Source organism: Capsicum annuum, chromosome 3 (genome assembly GCF_002878395.1).
Source record: "Capsicum annuum cultivar UCD-10X-F1 chromosome 3, UCD10Xv1.1, whole genome shotgun sequence".
NCBI lineage: Eukaryota > Viridiplantae > Streptophyta > Magnoliopsida > Solanales > Solanaceae > Capsicum > Capsicum annuum.
In genome coordinates this window covers 267,057,984-267,073,929 of record NC_061113.1, presented here as the reverse complement: position 1 = coordinate 267,073,929, position 15,946 = coordinate 267,057,984, and the positions used below count along the sequence as shown (strand labels likewise).

At 35.3% G+C, this 15,946-nt stretch overlaps 1 protein-coding gene across 1 annotated transcript; it reads right to left on the bottom strand.

Moving 5' to 3' along the window:
* Nucleotides 1–28: 28 nt before the first annotated feature.
* Nucleotides 29–12,831, bottom strand: LOC107861814. Its single transcript, XM_016707183.2, has 15 exons — nt 12,368–12,831; nt 6,114–6,510; nt 5,839–6,016; nt 5,595–5,734; nt 4,391–5,513; nt 3,430–3,530; nt 3,164–3,308; nt 2,594–2,662; nt 2,468–2,513; nt 2,014–2,378; nt 1,735–1,814; nt 1,517–1,652; nt 879–1,083; nt 690–772; nt 29–557 (listed from the first exon to the last, which is right to left on the bottom strand). Exons 1-15 carry the CDS (start codon nt 12,474–12,476, stop codon nt 423–425), a joined length of 3,312 nt encoding a protein of 1,103 aa, XP_016562669.2. The 5' UTR covers nt 12,477–12,831; the 3' UTR covers nt 29–422.
* Nucleotides 12,832–15,946: the final 3,115 nt, after the last annotated feature.

The window sequence follows — 15,946 nt, the reverse complement described above, 5'->3', positions numbered from 1 at the left end:
TTTGCAATGAACTATGACACTGATTGTATGGCAGAACATATGTCCTGAAAAATACAATGTTGCTGAGATACTGTATCTCTACCTTGCTGATATTTACAAGGGTATTGGTCAAAATATAGTTTTACAGTCCAACGAAAAAAAAAATCTAATTTACATGTGCTCAAGGAGACTGATTCTAACTCAACTTTTAACAGTTTTGTGTTTCTAAGAAAATTCTTCCACAAAACAAAATTTTCACGCTGTTAACAGCTTGCGGACAAGATATGTAAGCAAAAATCGTTTCCCAGGAATGCCATAGGGAAAGAAAATGTATGCAAAAATCAGTTCCAAGGAGGGACAAGGGGAGAGAAAATACTAAAGCAAAAACTTTTTGATATAATTTCCTATATAAGATGGACTAGCTGACTTGAAACTCGCACACACTAATCTATTTTGAGCTCGCCAAACTTCCCCTTCTCCTTATACAATGTGCTGAACACGGCATCCAGCTCCGGGAAAGCAGACAACAGTATCAGCTCAACAAGATCAAGGACTAACAGCTTTAGACACACAGATGACTGTGAAAGGAACAGTTGAGTAATTAGTTGTACTTCAGGAAAGGTGTCTTAGAACACAAACCAAAACAAGACGGAGATTTGAAACGACATTATAAAATTTAAAGCAGATCTTAGAGGCACTGCCTATATTACCTGGATGAAGTAATAAAGATCCTTTGCACATTTTTCATATTCCTTGTGACCAACGAGTCCAACAACAGCAGCAGGAGCTTTTTCTGTAAAGGTTATCAGAGTGAATAATCGCAAACTAGATAACGGTGGATTTTCATGAATGTTGAAATGGTCAAATAGCCAATGGCACATGTTTTTCGGGTGACCTACCAATCATCAGCTCATATACAAGGTTTGCACGCCGTTCTGCTTCCTTCTGTTGCATCTCATCCAGTTTCTGGATATCCTCTACCGTTGGTGACGATGATGGAGTAGGAGGTTGATTGTGTGGAGAACTAACAGGTGGACTGGCAGATGGCGTAGGACGTTGTCGCCTTGGATGCTTTGTTATAAATATTCCATCAGGCCACAGAATCTACATGGAGCACAAAGAATGAGAACACACAATACAGTATCAACAGAATGTTAATCACACGATCTTGGGTATCATGAGTTATCTGAAACTACTTTTACAGGCTTCTATGAAAAAGCATACACGACGTCTGTCATCTGGCACATATGTTCTGAACACAGCAATACTTACTACTATAGCTTTTTCTCTTAAAGTAAAATTACAAAATAAACCAAGTCCCCGCCCACCCCAAGAAAAAGGAAGGGAAACATACATAAGACCCAAAAGATGAAAAGATAACAAAAGGAGGACAGTGAATTGTTTGAATTAGCAAATCCTGAAAAACAAATACACTATTATTTCAGACGTAGTAATAGATTAAATCACAACCGGGAATTCAAGTTGATTTGTTGTTATTAGCATGAAAAGGGAAACACAACTAAATTGTGAGACTTGCCTGCTCCACACGTCTGATACCTGCAGCAACTACTGAACCCCTGCGCAAACGCTGGATTTTCTCAATCAACCAGTCATCAAATGCATCACCCATTCCCAATTGCAAAACCTGTTTTGCCACCCAGAATGCCTTTCTCCTGGAAGACACCCCCAGAAAGTTACAGCAGAAATGAGTAATCAATGAGGTCCAAGAGCATAATAGTTCGACAAGAATAATACCTGATCCATCCACCATCTTGGAGCTGAAAAATGACGTCCACCAGGTCGAGAACGGGTGCACTTACCTTTGGAGGCACCCACTACAGTGAAACAAAAAAAGAGGTTCAAAACCATTCTTAGGTCATCGAAAGGCTAAAACCACATGTGACTCTATTTTTTAATTGTAAAACTACATGTAAGTCTTCCTATAGAAACCAAAGGTGGAGGCATCATTTTTTTTTTTTTAAAAAGGAAACTTGCACATCATTCAATCCACCAACTCAAGTCAGTAGCAGCTACCTCTACGGGAAGCGAGGAATCAACAGGAGCATCGGCAAAGGATTCAGATGATGCATGCGAGACGCGTGAATTAGTTTCAGCCGATTGTAACATCGTTTTTGTGGTTGGGATTGAAACTTTATTTGTTTGTAAACTGTCAGAGTCACTACTTGAATCCTCAAAAGTTCCTTTGGGGGATCTTTTTGGAGGGGACAGTGTGACATGATTTTTGCCAAATCTTGATTCATCCACCACAGGATGATGCATCAACACTCGCTCCCTTCTTTCAGCATAATGCTGTCCCGTGGGGGATATGATATCAGTTCTCGGGCCAATCTTAGGCAGAGGTCCTTTACTTACTTTGGCTACTGTATCGTCCAGATTAACTGAAAGTCAATAAAAAGAATCATTTAAGATTAACATAAAAATCGAAAGGCAACCTTCTGCACCCAGCCATGCCAACTAAGTTACTCACCTGGTAATGTATCGATCATGGAAAGGGAATTTGAAAAGCTATATGTCTGCACAACAATTTACAAGATCAATGCTCGTTGTTCAAAGAATGTATCCAAAGCTTAAAGAAATAGGAAATCGATAATACCTGTGAATCAACACTGAGGAAGTCCCAAACCTCAATGGAATTGGAAACAGTTGGGAGCTGCAGCAGTTTCTGTGAGAAAATCAGAAAAACCGAACCAAATGAAAATTAAAGATGTCATCTAGCGGAAAAAAGGAAACAAATTGAACTGGGAAGAAAAATAGTGAACACGATAGTTTCGATTTTCTTGATTGTTGAAGCTTCCCATGACATCATATATCACTTGTAACTAGTCATACTTCATCAACTTCAGGAAGACAAAGGACATTTTCAAGAAACATGGAAGTCAATAACACACAAAAAAAAAAAGGGAGGGGGAGGGGGCAGCCCAGTGCAATAAAGCTCCCAATATGCACAGGGTCTGGGGAAGGACCCGACCAGAAGGATCTATTGCACGCAGCCTTACGTTAAGACCAAGATAAAATATACAATAAATAGAAGTGAAACAGTATATGGAGGTCCGAACTTAAGTACAATATTGTTATATCAAAGAGAACTCATATAAATAACAGTACCCTATTATAGATCAGAAAGTAATAGTAAACTTCTAGATGCTATATGTTAGAGCACCACCTTCATATATTCGTTAAGAAATTTGCATCGGTCTCGAATGACTTGCACATCCAGACCTGAAGAGAGGAAATGTTTGGGTGGCAAATTAAGATTGTACTCATGATACTCCTTAAGACGTCTGTGTAGCTCCTCAAAATGCCGAAACCTGTACAAGCAGAAGCAAAAAAGTGCATTACACATAGGATAGTAGGATGAGATGATATTCTGGATATGGAGGTGTTTGCCATTCAAAATAATGATAAAAGCAAAAAGTTACATAACAAGACCTTCTTTTGATGGACCAACTATGATTGTTCACGTCTGTAACAGATAAGGAATACACGGCAAAAGTTTTTGAGCCACTCTTTACAATATTGGCACTCAAGACCTGCAACACAGGGAAGGAAACATTTGTGGATATCCAAAGCTGCAAAAGTAATTCATAAAGGGTGGGTTTGTTATGAAGGAAAATATTTCCCAATGAAAATGCTTTTTCATGAAAATAAGTGGTTCTCTAACTTATTTTCTAAAGTTCAGTTGGTAAATGAAATAATTTTCCAGAAAGTATCTCTCAATATTTGGTTGACCATTGAAGAGGAAACTACTTTCCACTCTTTTGGTTGGAAGGAGTAAAATAATTCCTATTTAGTTTTTATTTAAAATGTCTATATAAAAATGCAAAGAGAGATTAATTAGTTATTTATTAAAAATGATTAGATAAAGTAAATTAACAAAATTAAAATAGAGGAGCACTAATAATTAGAACCCTCAATTTCGTTTTATAAGAAACTACGGGGTTTTATTTTCAAATATGGACTTGATTTCGAATGTCTAAAAAAAAAAAGAAAATTGGAAAACGAGGAAGATGAGTTACTGTTAAGAGTACTAATACAATATAATCAAAAGCATCAAAATAAACTGTATGGTAAACTGGAAACTTCGACTTTGTAACCTTCTTTGGGCTTTTTCTGTCGGAGAAGTAAGGGTGGGGGAGGAGAAAGAAATCAGGAGTGTACCGCCAGAAAATCCGGGTGTGTATTGCCGGTGGTTAAATGACTTTCCTATGCATGCCGTGGAAGTTATTTTCCAATTTTTTGAGAAAAATGTAATCTTGGGAAAAATATCTTCTGAAAAATTTTGACCGACCAAACATGGAAAAATTGGGGGGGAAATCTGAAATATGTTTTCCTTCCTACCAAACACACAAAAAGTGAAGATTATGTGAAAAGGATGGCAATCACTTCTTACCTCACATGTTAACTTCAAAAAGGAATCAGCAATTACAGAACTTTTAACAGAAATAGCACCCATTTTCTGATTTTCGAGAATGCTGCTTGACAAAGAAGATGATGATGCATTGGTGCCACTTGAAATTCTACCAGGGATTTCTGCATCAGAGTGATCACTCAGAACTTCTGGTTTTTCATTTTCTTTAGAGTTTAATATATCATGTCCATCCCCTAATAAGAAGCTCGATCTTTGAATCTCTTGCCATACATGCTCTGTTTGGCTACTCGCTCTGGATTTTTTCCTCATAGATGGTACTTTATTTAAGTACTTAGAGCGAATATGACCTTTGCTAGCTTTTCCCTTTCTTGTCTTACGACCAACACTACTTTCAAGTGGATGATGAATGTGATTGACATTCCTTCTATTTTTTGCATCCCACACTAAAATACCAGGAGAATCAAGACCTGTCACACTACTAGGTTCCTCATCATCAGTAGTGTAAGAACTAGTGCTCTCTGATTCGACCTTATCCAAGTTTTGCTCATCTTCCTCTTGATATTGAAAAGGTTGAGTATCAGCTTTCAAATAATGGTTCACGTTAACCTTATTTTCTCTCTCACTTTCTTTCTGTCTAAACATCCCTTTCTGTTGGAGTGAATCTGATACTAGATTGCCCTCTTCTTTCCTTTTATAGTTACTTCCTTTTGTCCACATGTTGTCTAAGTTTTCTGGAGCCAGGGTTTCAGCCTTTCGACGTGACACCAAATCTAGCATTTCACCCCACTCTCCTCCAGAGCGGTGTCTCTGGAGACCTCTCCCATCATCTGTGTTGGTTTGTGATGGCAAAGAACTCCAAGAACGAGTAGACCGTGTATCAATTGAAAGCAAAGGATCCTTTGACAAATCTGTTCCATTCCCCTTGTCCAACATATTGTTCTCCATAGTATCGTTAGTTTGGTCTTTTTTAAATTGAACAAGTTCAACACCCTTTGCAGAAGGATCCAACACCTCAGAAAAATGATCTGCTGGTAACTTTTCAGAATCACTTGGACTTGATTGGTTTCCTGTTTGAGCTGCAGTACGCCCTTTGTCAGACTTCTTTAAGGAAATAGCTAGAGATTCAATCCTCTCGTTAATGAACCTGACAAAATTTTGGTGATAAAATAAAGCAACAGAAACAAGAGGATACGGCTACAGGAAGCATGATCCAAGGAATAGTTACCTAGGGTTAGCTAAATTCAGTACTGGTCGTATCACAACGCAAGCAAGAAGCTCTCTCACAATGTAGCGAAATAAAGAGCATTGCAAGTCCTCTGGTTTGAACGTGAATGAAATGAGACCATCCATGAGATGCTGGAGAACCTGCAGATAGAGAAGAAAATGGTGTGAATGAAATGACAGAATCCTAAATTAATAGTTCAGAAGAACTGAATATTGATTTTGTTAAGATAAAGGAATGAGATTACCTTGTGTTCAGCTTCTGGAGAAAACAAAGCTGGATGTAACTTGTCATCTGCAGCCAGCGTCAGTTTAAGTTCCAGATCTCGCTCTTCTATAGTCAACGATCTTGAATATTTTTTTTCAATCCTCATTTTGCATGTACGGAACAGTTCCAAATGAGTGCATATTAGACTGACAATATCCCTGCATGATCCCAATGAATGACTTCCTTGAGGATATAATATAACATAAGCTAAAGAGGAAATATGTCAGTAGCATCCTGTAACTACAATTCTGAAACCTTGTTAAAAGATCTATAAGATTGATGGATCTCATCCGACATGAAATTTCCCCTAGCACACCATTCATGATCTGCACAAGTTCCTCAGGACCCTGTCTATCAGAAGTTATACGGCAGTACCAGAGATCTGTCACCCACTCAGAGACTATGTGTCTGGTGAAGTGGTCTATTGCATCTTCCACAATAGGCGAATCCACTTTCCTCCTCCAATCAGACTTCTCATTAACTGTTCTAGGACCATCTAACTGTTTCTTCTGAATAGTACTATTTAATGAGGATGACTTGCTTTTATATGTAGCAGCTTTTATTCGTGCATCGAAGTCCAGAGATAGATAACGAAGCATAACAATTACGAGAGCAGCAGCAGGCAAATTGACAAAAACTGAAGAGCTTGTTACTGCAAGAGGAAAGTACAGAAAAAATGTCAAAGGTGAGAAAAGAAATAAGAAAGGCATATAGACATCCGGCCAAGATATACAGTAAGCTCCAAAAAGAATATCAAAAAGAATTAAAGCGTGTAATTAATGAGAAAATGACACTCAACAGAAACTGCAAAAATCCAGGCTCCCCGTCAAGCTGAATACTCTTATAACAACAAATTCTGAACAGAGAATCTTTGTCAAGATACATGCAAGATTAATAACTACAACCACACCACAACAACAATATACCCAGTGTACCCACAAGTGAGGTCTGGGCAAGATTAATTAATTAATTCTAATTTACTAAGTCAGCTGATTATGTTTTCGGAACATCACGTGTAGAGTCTTTTCAGGGGCGAATCACTTCGTGTGGGCCCTCCCATGTGAGGTCTCGTAGATTTATGTGTTCTTAATCTTCTCTTTAGATCATTTATTGAACATACGCCATTACTCATCCACGTATAGCAAAAGGAGGACAAAAAAATTCTTTTTTTATCAAGGACTATTTGAAATAGATTCGTGCAAACCAAAAAACTTTGTTATGCTAGCCATGCAAAGAGCAGGCTGTAAGACAACTCCTACATAAAGCTGAAAGCTTCAAAGGAAGCAAATATTGCCATGACTAAAACAACAACAACATACCTAGTGAAATCCCACAAGTGGGGTCTGGGGAGGATAGAGTATACGCAGACCTTACCTCTACCTCGTGAAGGCAAAGATGATGTTTCCAAAGGCCCCTCGGCACGAGTACAACAAATCAAAGTAGGTATGAAAGGGAAAAGACAACAATGAAGAAAACATAGCCAGTAGTTAAGGAAGAAGTATCAGCAACCAAATAGTGCGACAACCGAAACACAATAAACACATATGATGATAAAAATCAAAAGCAATATACTACAAGAATACGACTAATACCATGAACTACAACACTCCACCACCTACTAATCTTCTACCCTAATCCACGACCTCCACAACCTCCTATCTAAGGGCATGTCCTCGCTAAGCTGAAGATACAATTGAATAAGCATATGCTCTCTCTCTCTAACAACTTAAGCTTTTAGAATAGATGGTCACAGAATTCGTACTAAAGTAGAAAAAGGTTCTTGCACCTATTATCAAAAAGAATTTCCACATGCTTGACTGATGAAAAAGAAACATGCCCAAGAGTGAGGAGGTTTCTTGATGGTATAACTAAGTAGATAAAAATATGTTCTCCCAAACAACTTAAGCTTTAAGATGAGATAGTCCTATAATTCAATACATATAACTCTAAACACTTTGAGCGAAGTTGTCGTCGACTGTCGACATGTGTACCACGAAAATATAAAAGCAATTGATTGACTTGATTTAAAATATACAATATGTGCTCGTTATATGAGAAATTATGAATAATATGGTAGGTAATTGATCCCTATGCTAATAAGGTAAGTAGATATTCTATAACTAAATAGAGAATATCTTAAGGCACACGACAAATTATTTTATAAGATTTCATTATTCAATTGATGAATCCTACCATATATGAATTTAGACACGTTAACTTGATATTCTAACATGCCCACTCAAAGTGGGAGACCAACTTTAGTTTACTTGATTTGAGAAAATAGATAGTTAACACTGAAATATCTCAGAATTAATGCACAATCACCAAAAGGAAAGGTGGTGCTAGAATGCTTTCCTTAGGAAAGTCATTGGTAACTGTACAACAAAAAAAAGAGCTTCTTCCACTATACACGTAGAGAATCTACTCTTAATCACCAAAAAAAGACGTGTTGAAATTTCCAGAACATTAAAATGGTAACTTGAATTAGTAGAATAATTACATGAAATTCAAGGTTGAGAGGAGGGTGTCAATGTATAAAAGTTGTTGGAGAGAAGGACGGTGCTTGAGCAGTTGACCAAAGAGAAGGAGCACCAACTGCCAAAGAAAGGAGCAGTGTTAGGCCCCAAAGGAAGCACAAAAGAAGAAACCATTGGCCCGGTGAATGACACATATTATCAGTCCTATCCGCTAGTAACGGAAGCTATTTGAGCCTCTACCAAGATAGTAGAGGGTTTGATACCACATGAATGTTGAAGTATGTGACCATCTCATCTAAACACTTAAAATTAATAAAGAGAACATACCTCATTTATTTAATTATATCTTCAACACGTCTCTACATGCAGGCCTATTTCTTTTTCATTAGCCAAACACGTGGAAATTCTTTTTGATAATCTATGACAGTACCTAGGATCTCTACGTGCTTGGATGCCAAATGAAAATAGGGAAGCTCCTCAAGAAATTTAATAATGGGACTTTGTTATGTTACATGGTGCACCTTCAGCTTATCAGACATGACCTTAGATAGGGAGTTTTGAAGGTCGAGAATTATAGTAAAAGGTTAGCTATGTTGCTCAGACTCTTCAAAAATGTCAACGGGTGCATGTTGGATTCTTTAAAAATAAAGTATTTTTGGAGAATCCGACATGGGTGCAGCATCAAAAGTGAAGAGTATGCGCAACTTAGAAAGTTAGTAGGTACTAGGTAGTCGAGCATTGTCTCCGAGCATTCAAGTAGCATTAGTCCTGATCTCATAGTTTCTACCTGTCAATATTTGTTTAATACCTATTGTTTCTTTGCTTCAGTAAAAAACTACCCTTCAATATTTGTTTAATACCGATTGTTTCTTTGCTTCGGTAATTGCATTATTTTGATGTTGTTACCGTCCCGTTTTATGAATGTTATGTAATGATATTGTTATTATTTGCTACCTCTTTTTTTGGGTCTAGATGTTATTTTTAACATTGATGTGTTATGAGTTACTTGAGTCAAAGGTATTTCAGAAACAGTCTCTACCTCCACGAGGTAGGGGTAAGGTCAGGTACACCATACCTTCCAAAACCCTACTAGGTGGGATTTCTTGTGGACTAGTGTGTGAACATTTATATTGGGCAGCATATATGAATTATAGTGGCCCGCCGGCAGTGGAAACTCTTGATTCTTTACCAAGAACCTTGCACTGATACCATGTGAAGAAATAATGGAGAAAAATATTATTGAATTGTTGATACTACATTATTACATTGAGGCCGTATTTATAGACGCTAAATTTCAATCCTTTTCCTAATAGGATACTACATTAGAATCTTTTTCCAAGTAGGATTCTATATGTTATTCTTATTTCTACTCATATTCTAACATGCATTAGCTCTACTATAATTAGGTGTAACTATTTTACAAGTTTGTGTTATTTTTGTAATGGGGATGTTTGGACAACTTGTGTGCATTTTGATTGTTCTATCGAGTATTTGCATTCCCTCACCAATATAGATATGGTAACTTTGTCCAACAAGACTTAGATTGATAGAAGGAAAATAATTACAGACCAAGGTTAATCACCGACCCGACTCGTTTGGGACTGAAGGCGTAGTTATTATTATAGTTGTTGTTGTTTAGTAGTTGTGGATCCAAACCCTAATCTCTCAAGATCTTCACTACAATTTTATCGATGACTACAACTTTACGTTCAATGCCCCAGACCCCACTTTGTGGAAATACATTGGGTACGTCGTTGTACAACTTTACATGCAAGTCATACTTTTAGAAGTGTATTAATAACTATTCAACAACACCAAAGAAGTAGAAGTCGCCAAGGATCTCCTATCCTCTCTTGCATGTCAACTGTAACAAAGGAAATGCTTGAGCAACATTATGATATTGTAGTTTCTCAGGTATATTTAAAGGGATATTCCACTTATAGACATCCAATAATAGCCTTTGATTAACTCTCATTCAAATAGATTGCTCCCAAACTGCGGACATGTTTAATGAGAACAAAAAGATTTATATGGGTGACACATACCAACATCACATGATGTAGAAAAAGATGTTCACACCCCTAATCGTGTACTTTTATGTAACTCGCGGATCAAGAAGAAAAAATGCAGTTTTTTTAATCTCTTGCAGCTCCACGTTCATAATTGTCAACTTGGATCTCCTTAAGAATCATCTTTCAAAACGTCGCAAAGACACTTTCTTATGTAGTCAATGGAAATACCCGACTTCTCTTGTTAGTTCTATTTGTAACTACTCAATTGTAATATTTCAAATCCTGGATAAATCTTAAGGGGTCTTAAATGGTTAACCAACCATTTAAACTAGAAATAATTAGAAAAACAAAAACAAAAAATTTATATGTGTCATAGTAAGAACAACATTACTTATGCAACTGGTTTCAGTCATTAAAATTTGTTTTCGATAGTGTAATTGTCTCCACTTATTTTGTTTGCCTGTGTGGAGTTTTCCTCTAGAACATGCATCCATTAATATTGCACTCTTGGAAACTATTTTCAATATAGACCGACGTCATGAACTTTCACCCGCTTTATCTCCAGCCTCTTAAGCTATGGATGCTCTCTTCTGGAGAGCTTCATCGTAAAGTGGCATATTGAATAATGTGAAAAATGCAAGGACATTTTCATTTTCCCTAAAACTCATTAATTTTGGTTATACATGGAGAAGATACAACAATGCAACACTAAGTTTCTAAACTCTTGTATAGATCATGAGATCAGTAGTTTAAAGCTTTCTTGAGAGTTTATTTGAAAGCGCTTTCAATAACTTAACAAGCTTTTGAAGCGTCGCGACCCAAGCCCATGGCACATATTGTCTGCTTTGGCAATAGACCTCGCAGAGTTGTCCCATGGGCCACACTATCATTGAGCCTAGCAAAACATGTATTATGTGAACTTATGTATGCCTTATATAGCTCGTCAATTTCCTCGGTTTCGCCCAAGGTGTCATGTGCATCCCTATTTCAAAAGTTTGTCAGCCTTGAAGCCTATCATACCTTCGCCTTGACCGCTCTCATGGACTCGTCCTCTATCATAGGCATCGCATAAACCCCATATTATGGACTCAATCCCCTTGTTGAGGTTTGCCCCACCATCATACTAAAGAAGCGTCAAGCTCTGATACCATATTTGTCACGACCCAAGCACATGGTACGTATTGTCCACTTTGGTCCAACAGACCTCAAGGATTTGTCCTTTGGGCTACGTCATCATCGAATCAAAAAATGTGCATTCCACGTGAACTTGTAATACACCTTATAAGGCTCTACACTTTCCTCTCTCATTCTGATGTGGGATTCACCTAAGGTGTCGTGTGCAATCATTATTCGGACGCTTGCCACCCATGAAGCATGTCAATCCTTTTTTGACCTCCCTCTCGTCGGCCCACCCTCCGTCATGGCGTCACATAAATTTTGAAAAACTAGCTTACAAAACATTTAAAAACTAACGAACAACCTATATTGTAAATAAATGTTTTGTCCACCTAATCCACATATTCTCCAAATGGCCTCAAAATCAATATAGAAAGGGATAGAAAAACAGAGAAATGAGGTTAAAACTTGCTGCCATTCATGTAGATACTATGATCGTATCTGTGTCAAACCACTCACATTAAACTTGTAAGTAGTTACATACAAAGGCAAGAACTTGTGAGCAATACATGAGGCATGGTTCAACTTCAACAGACCTCTAGTCAGCAGTAACATACTCACATCTATTACCATTTCCATCAATGAATCCGTTTCCTTCATCGATTTATTCCTGAACCGTATCTATTTAAAATCCTAAATTCCTAAATTAGGAATGGTTACTAGCCATTATTTCGTCCATTGCCTCAATAAACATACATTACATGCAGCAAAAAGCACTGTTCACAAGTCAATGAATAACTTTAATAGAGAGCTCATCCAAACAAGTAGTAGGAAAATTAAATTCAATCATCATCATGCTCGGGAAAGACTCAAACAGAAACAAAAATTCAAAGTAAACACTCACGAGACATGATATAGGAAAGTCCAGTGACACATAGGAGCAAAATTACAATCCGCTTTTTAGCTTCTTCAATGAGGTCCTTAACCGTCACGACCTGGCCTTGAGTGCTCATATCGGACCTCTTTCAATCAAAATCCTTCACGATAAATTCAAATTCAACTTCAGAATTTCCCAATTCTGATCAATTAAAACAGCAACAAATCGCCCGCGGCGGACATTCTCATTCACATAAGATCACGCTGTAGGATTGATAGGTTTCGCCGTAGTACCAGTGCTGCTTTCTCTCTCTAGAACGAAAGAACTTTCTCGCTCTAACTTCTCTCTGTAAAAAGCAGAAATGTTCAACTGAAAAGGACTGACTAGTGCTGCTGCTGAGTTTGAAGAAGAGGAGGGAACGCCGCGTGGGGAGTGAATAGCGAGGGGATCCTCGTCCGGGTTGATTGATTTTCGATTTTGTTGAAACTTGAAAAGGGGGAATAAACGTGTCATGTGTCTATTTTCGTCATTTTCACCCTTCAATTCCGTTCCGCAGTAACTCATGCTGATCTGTCCCTGAGAGTAACGCCTTATGGCTCCCCGATGCATGTAATCTAATCCTGATTTTCAAGTGCTAAATTTACATCAATTTTACCGTTTTGACCTTAGAGAGCAGAGAAGAGCAACAATTATGGCAGAGTTTAATTTTAGGATGTGAACGTAATAAATTTTTAGATAATGAAGTCAAGTACTAGGTAGAGTACTTAATTGAAAACTAAGTGTAATTTTTATATATAGTTAATAATTAGTTAACATGTATATTGAGTTGAGCTTGAGCTAGAATTGTTGGATCCATAATTCTATTTGTCACACTTGATTTAATTTAATTTCAAATCAAAACTTTAAAAATAAAACATTAAAGTTTTTTATATGTTTCATAGGAACGTAAACCTCTAATTAGATTGAATAGTTATAAAGAAATATAAGTCATGGTGTAATCGTATTAGCGTACTAAAAATATATTTTCAAATAATTTATTATTGCTTTTATATTATAATTTGCTTAGCAATGCGAACAACAACAATATACTCAGTGTATTTCCATCAAGTGTGGTCTAGAGAAGATAAAGTATACGTAGTTCATCCCACTGCCTCAGATAAAGTAGAGAGATTTTCAAAACATAAAAATATATCAAATACATAATTGAGTTGACATAATATCAAAATAAATAAACGAAATGTACCCGAGTTCTAGTGCTAACAACATCACTTGCTAAGTTTGATCATGTTATTGATATTCTTTGAAATAATAAAATTATGACAACATTAAAAACATAAAGCAATGAATATTATTGTTGGTTAATGAATAGTGATTATCTACAATTAGTAGAAGATTATTTATAACTAAATCATAAAAAGTAGATTATTTGTAATTAAATCATAAGAAGTGTGATTCACGTAATTCGACCTCATAAAGGCTTTTATTTTGCTCAGCTTGCTTTTGTCACGTAAAAAATAGGACAATGACAAATCCTTGGAGATGATTGAATCTTGTCCTTTATCTTGTTCTGATTTCAGAGCTAGGTGAGCTCGATGGCGTGCAACCTAACTCAAATGCCTCAAGTTCGAGTTCTCTGCAAGCGTGACTACTTCCTTTAGTTGCAGTTGGAGAGGTATTTGGTTTCGTTGTTGTTGAATGATCATATTTGACATGTTCTGCTTTTCACATCAGTTTTTGGTTTGTTATGCATCATCCATTTTATCTTATGTTATACTTAAAAGAAAATTCATGTGTTTTTAAAGCACCAAAGTTATTTTACACTTTAAAAAGAGTACTTTTTAAATGCACACTTTTTAAGGGCGTGGGAAACAAAGTCATCTTAAGAGCCCGTTTGATCATGAATAATTTTTTCCTTTTTTCGAAAAAAAAATCGAAGTTGTGGTATTTGGTCATGAAAATTCAAAAAATAATTTCAAAAAAAAATTCTGAGAAGGGAAAACAGGTTTTTGGTGTTCTCCCAATTTTCCAACTTCAATTACAACTTTTATTATTACTACATATAACCTCAATCTTTTAAATTTTTACATAAAACTCTCTTTATAACATTACTTTTTTAATATTACGTATATATCAGTTTTAAAGGATAAGATAATTATAATTTCAAATTTAATGTTATCCTAATTAATATATATCTTTTTTTCTCTCTCATCATTATTTTTCTCCCTTATTTAAGACATTAATTTACTGCTAATGATCCTAATTACTATAATATAATAATAATAATAATTTTTCTGTTGTGATACGGACGTTTAAGGAATTATAGTCATATAATTAATAATGGATAATCGTTTTTCTATATTTATGGAATTAATAAAGTTGCAACAGATTAGTTTACCATTGCCACAAATTATTCTCTTTTTCAATTTGATTATATATATTATATTATGTACATCTTTATTATACTATTCAAATATAAATAATTTATACCATATATATGCTAAAAATATAAATCGGTGATACATATTTTTCATAAAAAATTATGTCCAATTTAACAAATTTATACCTTAAACTGCAACTGCTACCTTTATATATCATAATACTTGATATCTTTTTACACAAAGTATTATATTTATACTCATAAATATACAAAGTATTATATTTATAACATAAAAATACAAAATATGTTATATATGAAGTTTATACCATTTATATATCATATACACACATATATAAATATACAAAATATAAAAAAATATTATAAGCATATTTATATATTTATGGTATATGATATAATATACTATAAATATGCAAAGTATGTTTTACATAGAAATAATTTATTCACACACAGTAAAAACTTTCATGTATAAGAAAATTAAAGAAATAAATTAACGGCACCCTAAAATTTAATAACAACTCATCATTTCCTATTTTTTAGGAATGAAAAATAAAGGAAATAAATTAAATAAATTTCTAAAAAAATAAATTTGTTTGAAAGATAATAATTATTACCTAAAAATTAGGAAGTAGTGATCTGTTAATATAACATTCATATTTAAAATTTTCAAATATGAGAAAACGACTATTAATGTAAATATTATATATGTCATAATTGAAATTCATTAAATATGGTCATGTGTGTGTAATTATTTTTATAAAAGTGGCTAATTGTGTTCTTTTCCCGTTAGTAGGTAAATTTTAGTCGGGTGATTTTGATAGTTTGTAAAAGTTGGGGCATAAAATCATATTTAAATTTTTTTTGTCAAAAGTCAAAAAAAAAAAAAAAACATGATCAAACACAACTCCAACTCCAATTTCAACTCCAACTTCAACTCTAACTCAAAAAAATTTTAATTTTCATGTTCAAACGGCTACTAAAAATAGTGATAAGACGCATGCATTATTAGCCGCCCGATGACCATGAGCATTGCTAGCCCAGTAACCATGCTTAATTATTCTGCCTTAGCACAAAGAAAAGTTTACCGTGCTTGTGTCTCTTTTAGATAATTATTTTCGTAGTTATTCTTTAAGTTTGGATAAGAAAATGTTGTGTGTTTATATTTTCATCGAGTGATAATAACACCTTTTGTTTAATGGTGAATTTTAGTT

Coding starts and splice junctions, on each gene's coding strand:
- LOC107861814 (XM_016707183.2), bottom strand. CDS start 12,476: ATGAGCACTCAAGGCCAGGTCGTGACGGTTAAGGACCTCATTGAAGAA. Junction 6,511..12,367: donor ACTTTCCTATATCATGTCTC/GTGAGTGTTTAC, acceptor TTCCTCTTGCAG/TAACAAGCTCTTCAGTTTTT. Junction 1,653..1,734: donor CAAGATGGTGGATGGATCAG/GTATTATTCTTG, acceptor GGTGTCTTCCAG/GAGAAAGGCATTCTGGGTGG.